Raw genomic sequence first — 24,450 nt, 5'->3', positions numbered from 1 at the left:
TCGCAACAGTGACACGTGGCACTTCGTACAAGTTCGCTCTACTGAACTAGTCTATAATCAAGTCATGTGGGAGATTGGGCATAACTCTTTCTTGAAGAATCTAATCTTGATCAAACCTGTGGGGTTGGAAAGAGGACTCAAAGGGCTACCACAGGATGAAATTTCAGACCCTGGAGATCTGAAATTACGTATATACAACAAATTCAATATCGAGCTCCTAGAAGGCAAGAAAAAACATGCATTGAAGGATCACTGCAGTAAGGAGCACACATCAACAGTCAAGGGTAAGTCTCTTACAACAAGGTATGTATGATTAGAGTTTACATTTGAATTTTGAGTATCATCTCTGACATATGTTTTTGCAGGACAACGTAAGTATATACAGTGTCTCGATTATATCTCTATAGAGATATGTCACAATTAGTTTTTCGGATGTCCTATTCTTGATACTATACATTTTATGCTACATATTCTTGACGCTACACCAAGTTTGCTAAATCTATATGATGTTGTAAGTTCATGTTACTTGTCTTGTCATAGTTGATGGAATGGTCTCTGTTGTTATACTTAGAACTTGGTCCATCACAAGTCTAGGGTCTATCATTAGTTTTTATTGTATATATCTTTAGGTCAGTTTTGGATATAGTCTTGCATTGAGTCCAGGCCTATATCAAGAGTGGGAGTCTTTTTCTACTGCTGCAACAAGTCAACAACAAAAGTGACAAGCAAACTTCATGTACGCATTGTAATTTTAATTTGTATTTGTTCATTATTATGCACTTACGTGTGTTTTGCAGGCAGAGGTAAGTTGAAGGGTATTTTGTTTTGTTTTGGGATTGGTTTCACCGGGAAAATTTTGCATGCAAGTAGAAGAAGATTCAAGTACAACTTCAAGCAAGAATTCAAGATTAAAGTATCAAATCAAAGGAGGCATTGTAGCGGGACATCCTTTGAAGACATGACAACCATCTGCATATTGTGAAGAAGTATCAAGGCCAAGAGTCAACGGGACATCCTCTGAAGACATGACAGCCATCTGCATATTGTGAAGAAGTGTCAAGGCCAAGAGTCATCATTGTAAAGTTGTAAAAGAGTCATTTGTAAAAGTGTCATCATTGGAAGAGTCATTATTGTAAAAGAGTCAACCTGCCTAGAGTCGAAAAGGCATTACTGGGAGATATAGGAGTCTTTGTTGGGATGATGCCATGGTTGGGTTGCAGGTCATAGTGTGATTGGGTGTTCGGTCAAAATCATTGTAAATCATATTGTATCGTAGATCGTTGTCCCTGGTACGGGAATCCACACTCTTGTCTCATTTCAGTCATTATAGGGTGGCAGGGAGGTGCTAGGCTGGTGTATGAAGTTGCCTACAGGTTGGAGCCTGTGAACACTTCAGGGTGGTAGGTTGGTCTAGGATGTTGGGGCATCCATTCAGTTGATTGCTGAAGAAACCAGGGTGTCCTTCCAGTGGGAGCTAGAGAAGAATACTTTTCTAGAATTCTAGGAAGTTGTTGCTTTCATTTTAATTGGGGCTGAAGATTAAAGAATTTATTAGAAAAGCGTTCGGTGGTTTTTGACCCGGAGGGGGTTTTCCACCTAAAATTTTTGTGCCTACTATGTTCTTTTATTTACTGTTATTACTGCATAAACATTAATAATAATTGAGGATTAACTAATGCTCTGAAAAGATTTAAAAGTGCTAATTGCTAAGGAATATTGATTCACCCCCCCTCTCAGTATTTCCAACAAGATCTTGCCTTCCTGGGTCTAAATCTACCTCAAAACCCCAGCAAAAATCTCTTGATCAGCTTGAAGTTCACCTGCACAAATGAATCAAAAATGCCAAAACCCCAAATATATATACAAAATATCAAACCCCAAAAAATATTAAAACCCCAATTGCTACAAAACAAATGGGTTAGAAATAATTTACAAATATACAATATTTACAATTTTTTATTTTTTTGGAAAAAAAAGGTTTTTAGATAAATAACAATGGATGAGTATATTTTCAAAAAATAAATATTGGCCAAACCCTTTTGCAAAATTAAATACCATAGAGAAATCTCAAAGCCCAAACATAGTCAGCTCTTCCCCACAGTCTGTGAACTTGGAGCCCAAGGGCTAACGTACCTGTAAATCTCTATTATATTCTCAAGAAAATTGTTAAATCATATAGTGAATCAGATCACCTAAGATAGAATATATCGAAATAATGTTCTTATCGCCGACAAATAAAATAACAATGATTAATCAATAGTCAGCTCAAAATAGGATCACACATAGCACACATCAGCGAAAGAAAAACACCATGAACTGAACCCCAAAGTCTTTAGATTATGATACAAAATGTTCCTAACAAAGCATCAGCTCAATATCAACGTTCAAGAATTATATCACCCAAAGATATCAAATAGAAGCTCAATAGCTTCTTTATATAGAGAAATCCCTCCAAGTGGAAAATAATGGCTAGTTGGCTTGATCCTCGTCAAAATAATCTCAATCGTCAAAAATAACTAATCATCTTTTAATCTCCAACGTCGAATTTATAATTTTGAGGAAAATTTTAAAAATTTTCTTAGAACTCACTTTTAATTAAATCCAAAAATTAATATTTTGGATTAATTTCCTCAAAAATTTGATTTTGACTTAACTACCAAAGTCCAAGGGCTCAAATTTTCTTAAAAATCCATTTTTGCCTTGGTGGGGGACCTCCAAAAATTGACTTCTTTTTGACCCACGAATTTTCCACTTGGAGAGAAATTAATCTCTATAATTATTTTAGACTCAATTAATTAATTTTCTGGCTTGGGATTTTAATTTAATTTTGCCAGAAAAATTAATTAATTGACACTAGAGGAGATTGATTTTTTTTCCACCCTCAAATACTTTAGCCATGATGTCTAAATAAAAAGGACATTGCACTAAATTATTGTTTACATCAAGATATTACAAATAATTCAACCCTCAAAGGGGGGATACACCTTTACACATAGACCCTCAATAATTTACCCAATTTCGCGACACAATATGATCTAGTATAGACCAAGTGTGTTTGTCATAAAATAATTTAGTCAAATGTGCTTAAATTATTCCCAAACACTTTTACAAAGACTTGATATAACACTAGGACTCACCTAACACCTTGTCAAGAGATTCCACCCTAGCTTTGGGATTTAAGCTGGAAGAAAAACTATGTCGATTATTCATGTTTAGAAATAGACATAATTCGGTGAGGTATAACAACTTCCTAAGATGAAATTAGTTGCCAAAATCAAAAGCTTACCTAGGTGTTGTTACATAAATAAACAGTATCACTGGAAGAAATTGGGTTTACAATGATAAAATTGTGTTGGATGATGACTTTGAACTCTGAAAAAATTTATTCATGTCTTTGCATTCTGCTTTCTTGGATTGTTGACAAAGTGTAGTCAACAAACCTAATCCTTAGTCCTCATAAAGTAGATCCAGGTCTTCCTAGAAAATTCATCTATGAATTTGCCAAAATTACCATACCCCATCAATGATGTAGCTAACATCGGACCATAAACGTTTATATGCACCAAATCCAAAATCTCTTTGGACCTGTTATCCCTACTTGGGAAAAATGTCTTGACATATTTCCCAAGTGCATACCCTTTACACACATCCTGCTAGTCTGTGTTGAACTCTGGAAAAGCGGTGGAAATCTCCCTCAACACCTTAAGTGCCCCATGATGCAAGTGTGCCATCCTCTTATGCCAAAGCTCGCACAAGTTTATGCTACTATAACTCAACGCCCACGCTGGCTCAAATTGTAACCTGTATAGCTTCCTCCTCCTAACTCCAATCACCTTAGTTGTTTTGAAGCTAGCTCCCTTGGGACGAAGATACACCTGTGACCTTCCCATCCTAGAAAGTAACAATATAATCTTTGTCCTCCAATGTTAAGACTGAGATGAGGTTCTTTTTCAACCTCAGAACATACAGCGCCTATTTCAACATCAACAATTTCTTAAGCACCCTCTGGAACATGACTGTCCCTGTCCCTAGGCTTGTTGCCTTACACTTGGCATTGTTGCCAAGTTCAATGTGGAAATCTAGGTTCCTCTATGTCAGGCTAGTGAAATACTCTCGTACTCTAGTCATGTGACATGAAGCACCACTGTCAATGTACCACATGCCTGTGGTCATTGTACTCAAAAGACAAGCTATCAGCGAGAACTCATTCTCGAACCGATCTGCCAAATCATCAACCACCACCGAAGTTGCTACCTGTGACTTCCCCTTGTCCCTCTTCTTGTTGGGACACTGGCTAGCATAGTGCCCCAATTGATGACATGCAAACCACTTAACTTTGTTCATGACCCTCTTCTTCTTCTCTCCTTTTGAGGTGGCTCCAGTACTAGAGATTTTCTTTGCCTTTCCTCTGCACTTTCCTGCAAGAGCAATGTTTTCCTCATCCTCACTTTTTTGTTAACCTGTATGCTTGGAACTTGTCCTTATCTCCTCCTGTATAAAGTCGTCCCATAGCCTCTCCCAGTTGGGATGGTTTTCCCATGCTACGATTCCTCAAACAAAATCATTCCACTGTTTGAGAAGCCATTTAAGGCGATTCTCACTAACTTTGAATCCTACATTGTTTCCGCCACTATTGCCAACTCATCCCTGATCTGGGTCATTTTATTGAGATAGGTGGAAACATTTTCAGATCTGGCCATTTTGGTGCTTCTGAGTTTCTCTCTATGCACCATCTTGTGGTTCAAGTTATCACTCTAGTAAAGCTTGGTTAGGGATTCCCACATCTCCCTAGTTGTTTTCTTTCCCGATAGGTGAGGGATAATATGGTCCTTCACATCTTTCTTGTTGTGAGCTGCAAGCTATGTAGGATCAGTTGGAGGTGTTTGACTTTCATCATGAAACTCCCAAATCTCATTTTCCTCCAAAACCAAAGTGATTTGATCCCTCCAAGGACTAAAGTTGGAAGCCCCTCCCAATCTGCCTCGAACCTTAACCCTACAACCATTTTCATGAAAACCCAGAAAAAATATTGACCTTTCCTTGAAAACCCAAAAAGGAATAATCACCTCTTAAAGAACCTTTCCAACTTGTGTCAAAACTTGGTTTCCCTTTCAAAGACGAAGCTTTGGTACCATGTTAATTTCTCTAGAACCTAGATCTGATTTATTGTTCCAATAAATTTTATAATCATATTTGTATGCACAGAAAATAAAATATTTTCCATATCTGATTTATAAACAGAAATACACTAAGTTCTTTAATTTAGAAATACATAGCAAAAAAAAACGAAAACCACACACACATAAATTTGACACAGTATATACCCTGGAAACCTTAATGGGGAAAACCAACAAATATGTGTTTATTATTCAGCCCACAGAGAAACTGAAAATTAATTTACAGCCATTTTTGGAACCTAATACAACCCGGAAATCTTGAGAAACGTGCCCAGAAATCAGTCCTGCAGTGTTCCAACAAATGAATAGTCTGAATGTTGCCTTTGTGTGCACTGTATGGTCATCTGTATGACCATACAAACTGTACGGAATCCGTACAGTGCTGATCCATATAGTACAATTGCCTTGGGATTTGTGCGCTACTGGAAAACTCACCTCTTCCTGTTTCAGCAATCTCTCTCTCTGCGATTCGATTTTCTCCTCTTCTCCAAAGCCCTGTTCATGTGTCTCTTCCTCTCCTTAGATCTGCCCTTTATAACTTTCAATGACTAAAACCCTATCTCCAAAGTGATCAACGATCAAGATCTCATCTCAAACACTTGATATCGACGGTTGTGACTCAATCTTTCATTGACATGACTTAAGTCACCTTTTAGTCATAAAGTAAAGTGACATTAACTTTATAAAATAAAGTTAATATCTAGAGTGTACCTTTTGGACATTTCCACATGCTAGACACCAAGCCAATGTGGAAATACCTATCCGAGCTACAATATTCAACATCTTGAGTCTTTACACTCACATGTGTAACCTTCTTAAGGGCATTTTCATTGTATTTTTGTCTTTGAGGCTACTTTGTAGATTCGACCTATGCACCTTGTATCATGGATTTTATGTTTTTAGGGACTTTTAGCCCAATTGGAAGTAACGCACTTGGTTACCCTAATATAAATAGGGAAGCTCTCACCTCACTTTGGATGATTCCACACCTTTTTTTTAATATCTGGAGGAATCGATAACACGGCGGTTCTCGTACTCGCATGACATGGGGTTGATACCCATTGGCTGCCACTATAACCCCCACTTGCAACTGCCCTTCCCCCAAGAACAAAGCACGGGTAAAGCGAGCACTGGACCTGTGATCTACACAACGGCATGAACGCCTTAGCAACACATTCACTGGCCATCAAGCTGCACCCCTGGGGGCTTGGATGATTGCACACATGAGAGATATACTTCTCTTGAATTATTTCCTTTTTTCTCTAATTCGCTAAGGAGCACTAGTTGAGCGACTTTCTTCAAGAACTTCTTAACATGGATTTTGCACTCTTTTCGTGGATGGATTATGGTGAAGCTTAAACGAATACATGATAAACCTAGTAAGTGGACTTCTTTTATCTTCGTTATTTTTTATGGATGAGCTAATTAGGTACTAAGTAAGTGGGCATATATTTTGTTTTCATTATCCCTCTTAAACAAACCCTTCTTCCAAGACTTTGAGGAAGTAGCAAGTGGGACCCTTCCCTTATCTCATTTTTGAAGGTTCGAGACCTTGATTCAAACTCTAGGGATAAGTGAGTGGACTTACCCTAGTCTTCTGAGTCTTGAATCTACTCCAATATTTCAAGCTTGTTACTCATGGACTCCATTAACCCTAAATTGAGAAAGGCATTAGTCCTATAAGAAAGGCATTAGTCCTATGCCTTGCGTCAATTAGTCAAAACTCTAAAAATCATTTTCTTTACTTGTTTTAGGGTAAATTAGGGTTTAATTACAGAAAAATCATATATTTTTAGCATTTATTGTCTTAGATGGTGTTGTCCTAGGGTTAGAAATTGTTTGAAAGACATTAGAATAGCAAATGTGTCATTTTAAGTGTAATTTCCAGCCATAAATTAGCATGGATGTCTAGGGTATAATTCTTGTTATATGCCTTTTAAACCATAGAAAATTGTTGTAATTCTCTCATTTACTCCTATATTTAGCACTCAATTTTCACTTTATTATCATAGTTTCTAGGGCTGAATTTGTTGTTGTTATTAAGTAGTTGATCACTGCAATTGCTAATTTTACATACTAGTTTACTTCAGCTAAAAATGATTTCTTGATTGTGTGTGTTTGGGGACATTCTTTGAGCCTTTATTGGTTGACCTAAGCCCCTAGAAGAGCCATAAGATCCTTTGAATTCAAATCTAGAAATTACTTATAAACCACCATGATCCCTAATTACCTAGCCTTATTCCTTGGTGGTAAATCATTGTAGGATCCTTAGGGTGCACTTAGCATAATTTGATTCGGTTATTTGATTACAAAATCCCTGAGATCTACTAGGGAAGCCTCCCTTGTGTAGGATTGTGTCCATCACTAAAACAAAGGGACTGGTTGCTAAGGTGACAATGGTGACACTGTTAATTTTAGGCAACAATGGTATGTTTTATGCTTTAGAGCAATTTTACTTCAATTTCTTTATTAGCCCAGTATCAATATTCAGATTAGCAATCACATCAACATGATAGTAAAATGTAGATAGAACATAAACATAAATAGTAGAAGACAAGCCAAGACAAGAGGACACAAGATGTGGCACCAGCCAGGGACAAACCCTAATGTGGGGAAACCCTTGATCAAATCTTCTTTTAGTCTTCAATAGTTCAGCAAAGAGAGATAGTACAATTTACAAATCTGATCATTTATAACAGCAGCAAAAGAGCCCTAACCAGAAAAGTCAACACTGGTCAACAGGGCAGATTTGACCCTCAGCAAATCGGTTAATTTCAGCCAACTTCGGCCTCCAAACAGCAAGATAAAACAGCCCTCAAAACAGTCAAATTCAACCTAGTCAAAGTCTGGTAAAACAACCCACCTACGATCAACCCTAGCTGCAGTCAACGTTTAGCCTCGATTTTTGTGCCCAAAAATGCAGCCTGCCCAAACAGAGATAGCCCTCACAAAAACACAGTCAAAGGAGGTCAACACATGCTGGTCAACGCTTGGTCAAACTGTCCAAAAATTCAATCTCCTGAAATTTTGGCCTCCTGAAATTTCGCTCTCCTGAAATTTCGAACGTGTGGAGAGAGAGAGGCCCAGAAATCCGTACCCAATCAATGAGGAGAGAGAGAGAGAAGTGTGAAGATGAGTGTGTCCAAATGAGGCTAAGTCACCTTCTATTTATATGCAACATTGAGGATGAATAGACGTGATTGTTGGGCTTCTGAGCCTACATAAGTTTGTTGGCCGACCTTGACAATTTGACCATAATCAAAATAAATTCATAACTTCATTTGTACATGTCAGAATCAAATGATCTTTAGATCAATCCTACACCTCTTGGAGAGAGGAATCCAAGAAAAATATCAACTGTCATAAATAAGATGACCCATGTGGAGTTTGGCCCTAGTTTCCAATTTTAACACTCCCTCTCAACTAGGGAGAACTCCATCTGCTAATCCATCTGCCAATCTATACTATCTCTGCCATCAATGCACTACTCTGCTCTGCTGAACTATGAAGAAGAAAAGTGATCGAGAATGTATCATACCATTCTCTACTAACCCGAAGTCAGTCCCAATCAAAGGAGAGTGTCATACCACTCTTACTGACCTGAAGTCAATTCTAATCAAAAAAGAGTGTCTCATACCACTCTCACTGACCCGAAGTCAGTTCCAATTGATCCCAGATCAATATCGGTCATCCTAGCATAGGGAGTATGGTAGTACACGATGCGTCCATCGGTAGTAATAGGGTCCCTATCCTCATTTCCCTACTCATTGGCCAGATGAGAGGTATTCCCATGAGTCCCAGACTGCATGGGTAGGATGTCTCAGCAAGAGAAAGATGAACCACTCATCCTGCCTACATGTCGCCAAGGGGTATCGCAGGGGAAGGCTGAACCACTCACCCTGTACACAGCAAACCACTAGGGGAAGGTTGAACCACTCCCCTATGGTTGCTCATCGCTCCAAGAAGTCCCCCGGAGCTCCCAGAGCTCAATGTCCATCTCATACAGGACCCTCATGAGAGGGTCTCTCCACGACTCCAAGTTGTTTTGGGAAGGCCAAGAACTTGACCTTCCCCAGGGGCTTTGTCAGAATATTGGCGGCCTGCTCATCAGTACCAATGTGATGGAGCCTTATTGCTCCTCGTTGTACCATATTCTGGCTAAAGTGGTACCCGATATCTATATGCTTGGAGCGATCATGAAATATGGAATTCTAAGATAATCAAATCCCACTCTGGTTGTCGCAGAGGATCACGGTGATATCCAACACATGTCCAAACAGCTCACTGAAGGGCTTCCTCAACCAGACAACTTCATAGGAGGCCATACTAGCAGTTATGTACTTGGCCTCAGCGATGCTCAAGGCAACCAATTTCTGCTTCCTGCTTATCCAGGATATCAAAGCAGAACCCAAAGAAAAACAACATCCAGAAGTGCTCTTGCGATCCACCACACTGCCAGTGCAATCAGCATCAGAATAACCATGCAGCCTCACATCTCTGGCAGTGTATCTCGGTCCATGAGTGATTGTGCCCCAAAGATATCTCAGAAGATTATTGGCACCAATCCAGTGTATATGATGGGGTTCAACCATATATTGGCTCAATGTGTTAACTGCAAAACACATGTCCGGACGGGAGTTCACCAAGAACATCAATGCTCCTATGAGTTGACGATACTCAGAAGCATTTCCCAATTCAAGTCCAGTAGCACTACCACATAACTTCTTAAAGTTAAGTTCCATCGGATTAGTCACAAGCTTGCAATCCACCATCCCAAATCTTTCCAATATCTTCACAACATATTTTCCTTGAGAGAGGAAAATTTCACCTGGCTTTTGCCAGGCCTCCAACCCTAGGACATAATGCAACGGTCCTAGGTCCTTCATCTCAAATTTAGAAGCCAACTCCCTCTTACATTTGTGAATGAAAGAGTATGCACCTGTCAAAAAGAAGTCGTCCACATAAAGTACCAGAATGAGAGGTTTATCATTTTCAACCTTGAAGTAAAGGTTCGGATCGACTTCACTTCTAGTGAATCCCAGCTTCATTAGATAGCTATCGATCCTCTCATACCAAGCTCGAGGTGCTTACTTCAATCCAGAGAGAGATTTCTTCAACCTGCATACATGAGATTCTCGATCATGAATCTCAAACCCCTCGGGTTGTTTCACATAGACTTTCTCTTTCATTGAACCATGCAAGAAAGCGGTCTTGACATCGATATGATGTAGGTTCCATCCTTGCAAGGCAACAAGGGCTATGATCGAGCGGATGGTGGTGTATCGGGCAACAGGTGCAAATATCTCATTGTAATCTACACCTTCCTTTTGAGAGAAGCCTCGACCAACAAAGCGAGCCTTGAACTTTTCTGCACTTCCATCAGCTCCAGGCTTCATTTTGTAGAGCCACTTAGAGGTGACAACCGATTTGTCCTGAGGTCTAGGGACCACATCCCAAACATCATTTTTCATAATTGACTCGTATTCTTCATTCATAGCATCCTTTCATACTTGATGCTTCATGGCTTCTTCGAATGATGAAGGCTCATTTTGAATGATAGCGCTCATGCTGGTCAAATATCCTTGATACCTGTTCCGCTTCTTGCTTTCACAGAAAGTCCCCCTTGGTGCAATGTGTCTCTCGGCATCTTCGAGAGTCTCCCTAAGCCATAAGGGTATCCTTTTGGAGGAGGAGGGCTCATGAAGAGGAGAATCAATAGGATCTATAGGTTCATCAACATCAGGCATTGTTTCGTCTTCTTTTGCACCCTGATTTCCGGTGTCAACTTCTTTGTCCTTCCTTAGGATAGGAAGGTTGTTGAGCTTTCCGAGGGCCATATCTTCGTCGAAGGTGACATCATGACTTATCTCAACTTCCTTTTGACCAGCCACATAAATTCTATATCCCTTAGAATTTTCACTGTAGCCCACAAAGATTCCTCTCTTCCCAGATGCACCCAATTTGCTTCTTTTCTTTTTCGGCACATGAAAATATACGAGACTTCCAAAAATTCTAAAATGAGAGACATTGGGTTTCTTACCAGTGAACATTTCTTCGAGAGTCTTGGAGTCCAATGTTTGATGAGGGCATCGATTTTGAACATACACGGCGATATTTGCAGCTTCAGCCCATAGGAACTTCGGAAGGCCTTGATCATGAAGCATGGCACGAACTGCTTCTACAATAGAGCGATTCTTCCTTTCAACCACACCATTCTGTTCAAGAGTGTATGGCGTTGTAGTCTCCCTCTTATGTTGATTTGGGGTAGCATCGGATGTGCTCTAGCCACAAAAATTGGTGGAGAGGATAAGGCACATGAGATCTCCAATACCCAAAAAGGGTTTGGGCAAATTCAAAACAGTTTGGGAGATTTTAAAATAATTAATATTTTTAATGGAGTCCCTAAGTATAAACTTAAGGAAAATAAAATATTAATGTGAATTAACATAAAACTGTGTTAGAATGGTCCAAAAGTCATGGATCAAGCCAGATCTAATCTTAGCCGTTGATTAGGGACTTAATCTCGGCCGTTGATTTGTCAATGAGAAAAGTATAAGAGGAGGCTTGAGGGTCACTTGGAGAACACACCGAGTTGATCAAGATTTGCTGAGGAAGTCAAGAGAGTGATTAGAGTTGCAGCTGAGGGGCAGTGAATACAGAAGTAGAGAGACAGAGATAGCACCACGAAGATCAAGGCAGTAGCCGAGAGTGAGGGACGCAGAACCAGTCAGGGGTTCACGCAGAGCCAGCCAGGGCTCACGCAGAGCCAGCCAGGAGCTATGCAGTGCCTCAGAGGACCAGCGTGGGTGACGCGGAGGGCCAGAGGGCTGACGTAGTGCCTCCAGAGGCTGACGCAGGCCAAGCCAAAGTGACGCTAGGCAAACGCTAGGCCAGAAAGGGCTGACGCTATCCCTAGAGGCTGACGTTGGGGTTTCGTGGGGCAGATTGGAGCTGAGAAGCTGCCGGAGTGATTATCCAGGGTTTCAGCCGAAACATTTGTCTCCGACTAAAAGGTACTACAGCCGAGATTATTCTCTGTTGGGTGAGCCGGTTTTGGCACCCAGATTGTATTCTAAAACTGCATAATAATAAAACCTTTAGATAGGTGCACCAGCTTTCCCACATTGGGTTTTTCCGGGGACATTGGTCCAAAAACAACAGTGTCACTTGTGTGCTTGTTTTGTTTCCTTCAATTGATGATCTATAATGTGTTGAACATGTCCTTGTATTTTTTTTGCAGTATTTACATGGTCATAGTTGCGGGGAAGCGCCTCCCCCCCCCCCCCCCCGATCCCGCTCCCAATCCGCGCTCCGAGCGGGAGCGGGTCAGGAGCGCGCTCTAAAAAAAAAAAAATCACTCCTTGCCTTTTTGGGAGCGTTTTGCCTTTTTTGCAAAAATAAATTTGCAATGATGTTCCAAATGCAATTGTTTTTCAAAGAAACAAATAAGTTTTTAGTGGGGCAGCTTAATGATCAAGTCTATGGCCCTAGTATTGATATGCGATTCATGGTAATGTTAAATTCTTAAAGTAAAAGTGACATTCTCTTTAATCTTCATTTTCATCCTTTTACTTAAATTTTTAACATTACCATGAAATGACTCAGGATGTTTGAGAGTGGTTCCGACCTCATTGGATTTCATATGCAAAAAGTAGAATTTTAGATTTCATTCAAAATTCAACAGACTTATCAGTTTTTCAGGATTTCAGGATTGCATTGTTTCCATTGAATTTTGTCATGTATTAGGGTATGGAACTCGTATTTAATCAAGAGCACCAATCCCTCTATGTACCTTGATGTTAGTGACATTGGTTGTCGAACTCCTCTATCATGACCCTCCTAAAAATGTACGCATCACTCAAACAAAATCTTGACTTGACATGCTATGCTTTTTCTATCTTATGTTAATGCTTAGAGGGTGATATTAATGACAAAGATCCCTATACAGATACAGAGGCAATGACAAAAATACCTTTGGATATTAATGCTTAGAGGGTGATATTAATGATAAAGATCCTGATTTTCCAACAAGACTAAAAAATTAGACATTTCTCGTTGTGGCAAGAGGCCCAAGCATAAGCAATAGATAATAGATTTACTTGTCTTTTCTAGTTTCTAGTAGTTTTTATAACTATTGACTCTTTCATATTTATTATGATAATTAAACAATATATGACAATTTAAGTTTGAAGTTCGCAATTATAACTCAGTAGTAATGAATTATGAATATGATGCTTCATGAAAGTTGAAAGTTGTTTCATTTCATTTTATAACATTTCATTTCATGTTAGATATTATTTGTTGTAATGGTTACACTTAGCTTACAAGTACAACTTTGGTGATCAATGATGATAAATGTTATATATTGAATTTTGAAAGCTTGAAACTTTAAGATTGATGAATCATGACTCAATATGTTGTATGTTACTATGTTACTAACTTGTGGACATGGTTGATGAAGATTATAACTTCTAGATGATTGTTGTTCTATGGTTCAATCTATGTTTTTTTATGTTTTTAATATCTAATTCATCATTTTACATGTTTTTGTTGACATATATGTATCAAAATATAAATATATATATATATATATACATAAAAAACGCTCCAGGATTCGCTCCCAAACCAAGAGCTTCTGAAAATGTCGCTCCCGCTCCCAAGTAACACTGTACATGGTAAATAACCTGTTAATTAATAGAACAAGTAGGTAGGAATAAATTAGTAAAGTACATGAAGGGTTTCTAACAGTTAGACTTAGAAATTCCAACATAGTATCAGAGGGTGGTTGCAGATCACAGGAGAACTAAGGACATCAGTGGAGCAAAACAGCAGCAGCAGAAAATAGTTGTCCCGGGTAATAGAAGTTGTTCCTAGCAGAGTAGCAGCAAGGAAGGGGTGACACAGTGCCTGCGTCATCAAGATTGAGCCATGAAGAGGCCAGCGCAGAGACTGAGGAGGGCAGAAAAGGCTCACGCAGAGCCACGCAAAGACCGGGAGGGTTGACGCAGTTGGCTAGGGGAGCATTTCAGCCAGTGTCTGATTGCGCAGAGCCTAGGAGCTCTAACCGTCAGTTTGCTAGGGTTTAGGAGGCTGTGGGTAAGTTGCAGAGTGGAGCTAGTGGGGTATTGTAGTCAGAACAGTACCTAACAGGGCAAGGCCAAGGAGGAGGGAGTTGCTACCGAGAATTTCTAGCCAAGAAATTCGGATCGGTGGTGCAACTGCACTAACGATCAGAGTGGGGGCATCTTGACATTGGCAAAAGGGTTTCCAGGAGGGAAATCGAGGCTAAGAGGGAGTCACACCAAGAACTTCCAGGGGGGAAGTAGAGGAGCAACAAGATGGCAGTGAACGGGGTAAGAGACCAAGACAGACTGGACGGAGCCTCAAACTTCGTAGTCTGGAAGGCAAGAATCTTATCCGTTCTATACGGGAATCATGTCAAGCACTTCGCCTTGAAGACGATAGCGATCCCAGTTGACCCAGCTGATAACGACAAGTACGAGGAGGCAATGGCGAGGACCAAGAGCATCATTCTTGACGAGGTCAAGGACCATGTAGTACCACATATTTGCCGAAAAGGACTTGGCAAATGAGATGTGGGAGGCCCTAAAGAAATTGTACCAGCATACTTCTATGCAGAGAAGGATGTTACTAGAAAATCAGTTGTGGTCATACCAGATGCAAAAGGGAGAACAGATCGACATCTTCCTCGGTCGATTGAAGGAGATCCGGGATCAACTGACTTCCATAGGGGCCACACGAATCAAGAATTGATGGTGAGAACAGCCCTGAACGTAGTCTCAGAAGACTGGGAGGTGTTTGTCCAGAGCATACTGGGCAGGGAGACCCTTCCAGATTGGGAGGAAATGTGGGCGGCGCTTCGCTAAGAAGAGATCAGAAAGCTGAGCAAGGCAGGAAGCAGCAGCAAGGGGATCAGAATCAAGAAGGAGGAGATGGATGTTGCCCTAGCATCTGAGGGAAAGCAGGAGAAACAGAAGAAGAAGGACCTCTCCAAGGTCAAATGTTTCCACTATGGGGAGTTAGGTCATTATGCGACCCAGTGTCCATGGAAGAAGAGCAAGGGAGAGGCCTCCGAGACCAAGGTTGCGCCAGCGAGGGCAGAGAAGGAAGTGGAGACAGACGATGACTGTGCCATGAGTGCACACACACACTTGAGCGGAAAAGGGGAGGCATCGACCTGTAGTCAGACGGACTACAAGCGATGAGGGGCAAGATCCTCGAGGTATCCAGCCTCTTAGATTAGACCTTGCTACGGGAGCCCCGAAGAGGAGTAGCAGTATTGGTGGATGTCAGTAGAGACAGATGCGGATGGAGCGACAGAGAGAGCTATAGTGCAAGATCCCCAAGACAGCGTGAGGCAGCAATGCAAGAAGCACATGAGTGTTGCACCAAGTGCAAGATGGCACATAGAGGTGTGCAACAGTGCGAGATGCATGGAATAGTTGCAGCAGCGCAGAGGACAGAAAGGGAGCACTTATCAGCGACAGTGGGAGCTTCAGCATCATGGGTGTCTCTAGCCTGATGGAGATGTCAGAGTTGGGAGATCAGTTACTTACTTCTCAATAACTGGGTTGCAGTGCAGCGATTAGTAGTGACAGTGCTATGGGCAGCACGATGCAACAGGATGAGAGGGAGTTGCAGTACGGATGCAACAGTGGCAGTGGCAGGGCCATGGTAGCAATACAGGATGCAACAGTGCAGATGATGGGCAGCAGGCTTAGCATCATCACAGGGACCAATGCCGGATGATCAGGGTGATATTCAGTGAGGAGTATTGCTAGAGCACAGTCCTTGCTAAGAGGGAGTGTTGATTTGGGGTAGCATCGGATGTGCTCTAGCCACAAAAATTGGTGGAGAGGACAAGGCACATGAGATCTTTGATACCCAAAAAGGGTTTGGGCAGATTATAAACAGTTTGGAAGATATTAAAATAATTAATATTTTTAATGGAGTCCCTAAGTCTAAACTTAGGGAAAATAAAATATTAGTGTAAATTAATATAAAACTGTGTTAGAATGGTCCAAAAGTCATGGATCAAGCCAGATCTAATCTTAGCCGTTGAATAGGGACTTAATCTCGGCCGTTGATTTGTCAACGAGAAAAGTATAAGAGGAGGCTTGAGGGTCAGTTGGATAACACACCGACTTGATCAAGATTTGCTGAGGAAGTCAAGAGAGTGATCAAAGTTGCAGCTAAGGGGCAGTGAATACAGAAGCAGAGAGGCAGAGATAGCACCAGGAGGATCAGCGCAGTAGCCGTGAGTGAGGGACGCAGAACTAGCCAGGGGTTCACGCAGAGCCAGCCAAGGCTCACGCAGAGGTAGCGAGGAGCTGCACAGTGCCTCAGAGGGCCAGCATGGGTGACGCAAAGGGCCAGAGGGCTGACACAGTGCCTCCAGAGGCTAACGCAAGCCAAGCCAGAGTGACGTTGGGCAAACGCTGGGCCAGAAAGGGCTGACGTTGGGGTTTCGTGGGGCGGATTGGCGCTGTGAAGCTGCTGGAATGATTATCCGAGGTTTCAGCTGGAACATTTGTCTCCGACTGAGAGGTACTACTACCGAGATTATTCTCTGTTGGGTGAGCCAGTTTTGGCACATAGATTGTATTCTGAAACTGCATAATAATAAAACCTTCAGATAACTGCATCGGTTTTCTCACATTGGGTTTTTCCAGGGACATTGGTCCAAAAACAACTGTGTCACTTGTGTGCTTGTTTTGTTTCCTTCAATTGATGATCTGTAATGTGTTGAGCATGTACTTGTATTTATTTCCAGTATTTACATGGTAAATAACTTGTTAATTAACAGAACAAGTAGGTAGGAATAAATCAGTGAAGTACATGAAGGGTTTCTAACAGTTAGACTTAGAAATTCCAATAGCTTCTCTACAATAATCTTGGAATTCATTGGATTCGTACTCGGTCCCATTATCAGCTTCAGTTTCTTGATTTTCTTCTCGGATTGCTTTTCGATCAAGGCTTTGAAGTGTCGAAACCAGGTGAACACTTCATCCTTCTTCTTCAAGAAGTAGATCCAGGTCTTGCGAGAGTAATCATCGTAAAGGTGAGATAATAATAGTATCCTTCCAAAGAGTTTACGAGCATCATACCAGATATGTCAGAGTGGATCAATTGCAATATATTTGTGGTCTTACTATTACTTGAGGGGAATGGTCCCCTTATAAGTTTTCCTTCGACACATCCCATACATACATCTTCATGCTCTACTTTGAACTCGGGCATACTTGTCACCATCTGTCTCACATCAAGTAGGGCCTTATAATGAAGATGGGCAAACCTCCAGTGCCATAGTTCAGATTGTAGAGACACATCCCAGACATACACCTTCATGCTCTACTTTGAACTTGAGCATACCTGTCACCATCTGTCTCACATCGAGTAGGGCCTTATAATGAAGATGGGCAAACCTCCAGTACCATAGTTCAGATTGTAGAGATGTGTCGCAAGACATGGATCCATAGTTTTAAAAAACAGCCGTTTCGAAACGGAAACGACCGAGTTGGTCCGTTCCATTGCCCTCTGGAGTGACTCGGTACAAAAAACGGCTCGGTTGGCCGAGTCAGCCATGACTCGGCCAACTTGGCCGTTTCCCGTACTGACTCGGCCGAGTCACAAACAGCGGCCCATAACCCACTAAAACAACGATTTAACATTATTTTAATGAAATTTTAAGGGGTTTGCTGATTGGTTTGGACTTCGAGGTGTTTTATAAATTAGCTAAATGTTATTTGGGGTCCATTTCCCCCTCCAAACCCTATTTAACACACTCAAATGCTCTCTACTGTTGATATGCTATTCAAATTTCATGGTAATGTTAAATTCTTAAAGTAAAAGTGACATTCTCCTTAATCTTCATTTTCATTCTTTTACTTAAATTTTTAACATTACCATGAAATGACTCAGGATGTTTGAGAGTGGTTTCGGCCTCATTGGATTTCATATGGGGAAAGTAGAATTTTAGATTTCTTTCAAAATCCAGCAGACTTATCAGTTTTTCATGATTTCAGGATTGGAGGATTGCAATGTTTCCATTGAATTTTGTCATGTATTAGGGTATGGAACTCGTATTTAATCAAGAGCACCAATCCCTCTATGTACCTTGATGTTAGTGACATTGGTTGTCGAACTCCTCTGGGATTCGCTCCCAAAGCAGGAGCTTCTAAAAATGTCGCTCCTGCTCCCGTTTTCGCTCCTGCTCCCAAGTAACACAAAGAAGAGAAACCCTTTGGATCAAAAACGGTTAAATGATCTAGTTTATGTCCAATACAACCTCTGGCTCAGACGAAACCATACACTGAACAAAAGACCTGATTCAGATCCCATTGTGTTGGAAGACATTGATCCAACATCAGATTGGGTAGTGGAGAGTCGTCTAGCAGAGTTTGATCCTGATGAGGATCTTGATTTAGATTTAGATATCGAGACATCAGTTGAACTTGAACATGCTGTTCAGTTGAATGCAGATCCCAATCCACCAGCCTCAGTCTCACAGCTAGCAAGGACTCCAGTTGTAGGTGCTTCCTCTGCTCAGCCACGACAGAAGCGCAATCGCATATCTACTCTATCTCAGCTTGCATCTGCTGCAATTGCACAGCCTGCTAATGGTACCACTTATACAACTACAGTTGGAGAAGATGATGATGATGAGGAGCCATGGGGCCCCCTGTCTGACTCTGATGATGATCCAGAGATTGATCGACATGATCTTGGCTCCTCTGGCAGTAGCTACTAGCCAGTAGCTGTAGTACTAGTACTGGAGTCTGGTCACTGTTTACTTTTGTTGTAGAGGCCATTTCTAGCCTCCTTGGTTATGTGTTTTTTGTTTTGAGTCTTTGATCATGTATGACAGTTGACTATGTATTGCCATTGGGTACCATTTTGATATAATGGATTGGCTCATGAGCCTACTTTGATCATATTGATCATATGTTGTCTTCCATCTATATTATAATGCTGTGTGTTTGGAAACATGAATGAAAATCTTTAAAATTATGTTTTTTAATAAAAAAAATAAATATTTAATGTATTTTTTACAACGACCGAATCATTGAAATCGAGTCGGCCGAGTCATTACCGTTTCGAAGTCGGAGTCGGAGTCGATCCTCGGTCGAGTCGGAGTCGGAGTCGGAGTTTTAAAACTATGCATGGATCTCAATGGACTTCCTTCAACTTGATACAAAGTGTCAACCCTTAACCCAAGAGTAAAAGCATCTTTAAAATTTATTTCCAAACACGTACCTTTCCATCGATGAATGCCACCTTGAATCCTTTGTCTTCCATGGCTGAAATGGACACCAGGTTCTTCTTGAGATCAAGTACATATAGTACTTCTTGCAAATGAATAGTGTTACCTTGATTCAATTGAAGGATAACATTCCCTACTCCCTTCACGAGATAGGTGGCATCGTCTCCAAGGATGATCTCCAAGTTTGTCTCCTTTTCTATCAAATTAGAGAGGGCTTCCTTGTATCAGGTGAAGTGCCTTGAGGCACCACTATCAATCAGCCAATTTCCCAAAGTGCCCGGAGGAGAGGCAATGAAGAGGGCCGATATAAGATTCTACTCTTTTTGCTTATTGTTAACAACATTTGATTCTTCATACCTGGAGTTCCTTGATTTCTTGGAGGTTCGACCATTTCCTTGATGTCCCACATTCCTTTTTCCTTTGCCATTGGACCTGCCATTCCTTTGATTGTTGTTATTGAAGTTGCCCCTGGAATGATTGTGATCATCATCATGCGATGTCTCCCTTCCATTTGGACACTCCCTTGCATAGTGGCCAAACTTATTGCAAACAAAGCACCTACCCTTCCTTCCTCCCTTAGATCCAGGCTTTCCATGGAAATGACCTTTAAACCCTGCATTATTCTCCTTTTGGCATGAGCGGAAAATGCAGTGGGGTTGATTCTATAAGAAGGCATTTCTTGCTCCACAATTCTTGTTTCTTCTTGAATGCATCTCGACATCAATTCTTCAAACCCTGGAATTCAATCATCGCTGAGGACAGTGGTTCTAAATACATACCACTCAGGTGGGAGTCCTCCAAGGGTGGTGAGAGTAAGTTCCCTGTCAGGAATAACTTCTCCAATCGAGAGTAGATCATTCTTGATCTCAGTAATCCTCAAGAAATAGGATTGAATATCCTCGTCCTTGCCCTTCTTAATACCCTTCAACTTATTCTTGAGAAATAGAATTTGATTAACATTACTAACCTTGAACAAGCCGACCAACCTGTCATAGATCTCCTTGGAAGTCTTCAATTCAAAGATGTAGGCCACCAAATGCTTGTCAATGGAATCCCTGATAATCTTCTTTAATTTGACTTTAGCCTATTGTACTTGGTCTTCGTAGAAGCTGGTGCATTTGAAGGAGGTTCAGGCATTTTACCTTGCACATAGTCCATCACTTTTTTTTCTTCCAAGGTCAAATCAAGAGACATCTTCCATCCATCATAGTTAAATTTATCATGGAGCTTGTCTTCAGCCAGGAAGTAGGATGAGGAACCCATTGAACCTTTTGTCCTTGTCCAACTGTCTTTGGTGATTGCTCTTTCACTCTCACTTGAGCTTTGTCTTCACCTCAGCTCTGATACCATGTTAATTTTAGGCAACAATGGTATGTTCTATGCTTTAGAGCAATTTTACTTCAATTTCTTTATTAGCCCAGTATCAATATCCAGATTAGCAATCACATCAACATGATAGTAAAACGCAGATAGAACATAGACATAAACAGTAGAAGACAAGCCAAGACAAGAGGACACAAGATGTGGCACCAACCAGGGACAAACCCTAATGTGGGGAAACCCTTGATCAAATCTTCTTTTAGTCTTCAATAGTTCAGCAAAAAAAGGTACTACAATTTACAAATTTGATAATTTATAACAGCAGCAAAAGAGCCCTAACCATAAAAGTCAACGTTGGTCAACAGGGCAGATTTGACCCTCAACAAATCGGTCAACTTCAGCCTCCAAACAACAAGATAAAACAGCCCTCAAAACAGTCAAATTCAGCCCAGTCAAAGTCTGGTCAAACAAGCCACCTGCAGTCAACCCTAGCTACAGTCAACGCTGGTCAACTGTCAATGTTTAGCTTCAATTTCTGTGCTCAGAAATGCAGCCTGCCCAAACAGAGATAACCCTCACAAAAATGCAATCAAAGGAGGTCAATGCATGCTGGTCGACACTTTGTCAAACGGTCCAGAAATTCGATCTCCTGAAATTTCGGCCTCTTGAAATTTCGCTCTCCTGAAAATTTTGGCCCCCTGAAATTTCAGACGTGTGTAGAGAGAAAGGCCCAGAAATCTGTACCCAATCAATGAGGAGAGAGAGAGAGACAGAAGTGTGAAGATGAGTGTGTCCAAATGAGGCTAAGTCACCTTCTATTTATATCCAACGTTGAGGATGAATAGACGCAACTGTTGGGCTTCTGAGCCTACATAAGTTTGTTGGCCGACCTTGACAATTTGACCATAATCAAAATAAATTCATAACTTCATTTGTACATGTCAGAATCAGATGATCTTTAGATCAATCCTACACCTCTCGGAGAGAGGAATCCCATAAAAATATTAGTTGTCATAAATAAGATGACCCATGTGGAGTTTAACCCTAGTTGCCAATTTTAACACACACATTGTTGCATGTTGTCTAAATCACCTAGTGAGGATTTACAGTTAGGTGCTATATTTTGCTGTAACAAGCACACGTTGACATGGGTCAGCATCCACACTTAATGTTTAACTTGAATCCTTTCCCTTACAAAAATTCTCCCTCTTTTCTCCAAATAAGCTTCTTCAATGTATTTAAAATGCATATTGCTGCTTTTATTTTCAAGCAATTTTCCTAGGTAGGGCTTTAGCTGGAACTTACAGCTTCCAGTGTTGCATTGGCCGCCCAAGCATTGCAAGATTGAATGTCATTAAGAAAGATGTGGATTCCTTAGGGCTTGAAGCTAGGGCTGATATGACGGGTTTTCTTGCCTATGAACACTTGACAAAATCTTTATGAAAAATTAAGTAATTACAAGATGCATTTTCCAAAAAAACGGCATGTGCATGCCTGTGTCTTAAAGGTATATGTGATTGATTTTCCAAAAAGGAGGCCATGTGGATAACTGTGTCTTGAATGTTCGTACCTCTAGAGAATTTGAAAAGAAAAATAATAAATTGATTTTTTAGTCAACTGAACCTGCACATTTGCAAGGATTTATTAGTTGTTATAAACCACCAGTAATTAGTTGATTTTGTTCATTAAAATTCAAATAATCAATCTCATGGTTACGATTTAACGTATTTTCACTTTTTACCAATAATGAAAATAGAGATGTCGAAACCATTATTATGTACTTCCAAATTGTCTTGCAACTGTGGTGTCCACCAACATTGACAATACCATAGATCTTTCTAGCTTCTGACTATTACAATCTCGTCGACTTCCTATAGGTCGTAGTTAATTGCATGCGTTATTTGAGGCCAATCAATCTTTCCATAGTGCCGATTCCCATAACCAAAGGTAAGGTCCGCCTCTGCAAAACAAAAAGGTTAAATTCCAGAGTTTGCAACCCTAATGTCTCATTGATGACTATCGATGAACATTTGGCCTTATGGTTGGTAGGCAGCATTCAGCACCATGGCCAGAAGAACAATCTTCATAAAATCATCATGTGCAAACACAATTTATGCCGCCAATGCCAAGAGCAGACCAAACCCAGGGCAAAGCCTAATCTTTAAAACTTGGACAGGCTAAGAATTGAACACATGACCTGCCACTGGCCACTGAGCTCTGTGCCCTTTCATGATGAGCATCCTTACAAATTCAATGTAAAGGTGCGGATTGCTACTTCCAGCATCAATCACTTAAGTAGAAGCATAAATTCAACGCAACATGATTCTATTTTCTTCACTACCGAGGTAACCATAGTTCTCCTTTCACATTCAGTATTCTATTCTATCTAACAGCATGATTCTATTTTCTTCACTACCGAGGTAACCATAGTTCTCCTTTCACATTCAGTATTCTATTCTATCTAACAAAACTATGGTTCTCATCAATCCCTTTATGAACCTGAAAATTATTTCTGTGGATGTAAACCAATATTCAGTGAGCCCTGATTGTAATCTAAGCAAAGAAGAGTACCTTACCCAATTCTTCTTAGCCAAGATTGCAAAGGTTGAAATCTCATAAGAATGCTACCTTTTTTCAATACGCTTCTTATAAAACAACAAGGTCCAGATAGATAAAGGAGCATACCAAACACAAGGGGTTAGCACCAGTACCACGACCACCAGTTTAAAGAGGGAGAGGAAAATGTAAGCACGGTAGAAGGAAAACGATGTCATTGGCTACTTCCTTTAGACTTTCAACATTTAAAAAAAAGAATGTCGAATGTAGCATTCCCAAAGGAGCACTCGCAGTTGTTGAATTGCAATGAAATGCGCAGCAGCAGAAGAAGCAAAACGTATTGAGAGAATGAAATGAAGCACTCACTGCGAGAAACAGAGATTCTTTAGCAGCACGGCGTTCCATTTGTTTAGCATATAGCGAAGCAGCAGGGCCTTCCATTCCCATTCTGCAATGGACCCCCTTCCTTCTCCTGATATTCCATTTACTTACTGACAGTGGGGGAAAATGCACGAAAATTGACTTTGGCGGTCCAGTGAAAGAGGATTCAGAGGAAGACAGGGCCCTGCAAACTGATCGGGATAGATGTTCAAATGCAATACTCCCCATAGCCAAATTTAACTGGATAATAAAAACGAGTTCCTTCGAATTTAGTCCCTCCCGGCCAACTGTTGCAACTTTAGAAACCAATCCTCGTCCCTCTTCCTCACGTTATATATACACATCATCAAGGGTAAGGTCAACCTTTCACTCTATTCCATATTTCCAACTAAAAATAACGATTCTGGCCATATAACACCCTGCACTCTTCCTACAGTTTTTACTCTGCATTGTCGATGTGAAGATAACTAGTCACCCCTCCTCTGAACTGCCACGTATGTTATAGTAAGCGTCAACCATTCTTAATCTTACATGCGTTGAACACGTAGGATTGAACGAATGATTGATTTTAATGAAGTACACTAGGTTGAGCCGCCTAAGGGACCCACAGGATAACAATTTTAACTCATTTTCATATTTTTTTGAATGTTGAATCTTTTGCTATGAATCTGGACTAGAAAGTTAGTAATGAATCTGATTCATTGATCTTATTTCTTAGCCCGAGGCATTCGC

General features: G+C 40.7%; 1 protein-coding gene across 1 annotated transcript in view; it reads right to left on the bottom strand.

The window, feature by feature from the left end:
- LOC149153561 (putative plastid-lipid-associated protein 13, chloroplastic) overlaps positions 1-24,155 on the bottom strand; it is a 298,602-nt gene extending 274,447 nt beyond the window's left edge. The window contains exon 1 of the mRNA XM_089439975.1: positions 23,704-24,155. Within this exon, the coding sequence (XP_089296101.1) occupies positions 23,704-23,946 (243 nt within the window). The 5' untranslated portion in view covers positions 23,947-24,155. The remainder of the gene's footprint in view (positions 1-23,703) is intronic.
- Between the last annotated feature and the right edge of the window lie 295 nt (positions 24,156-24,450).

Source organism: Pinus tabuliformis, chromosome 9, assembly GCF_031772625.1.
Source record: "Pinus tabuliformis cultivar Carrire ecotype Pingquan chromosome 9, CPIR1, whole genome shotgun sequence".
Classification (NCBI taxonomy): Eukaryota; Viridiplantae; Streptophyta; class Pinopsida; order Pinales; family Pinaceae; genus Pinus; species Pinus tabuliformis.
The sequence above is the reverse complement of the archived record's forward strand: the minus strand, read 5'-3'. Positions and strand labels throughout refer to the sequence as shown.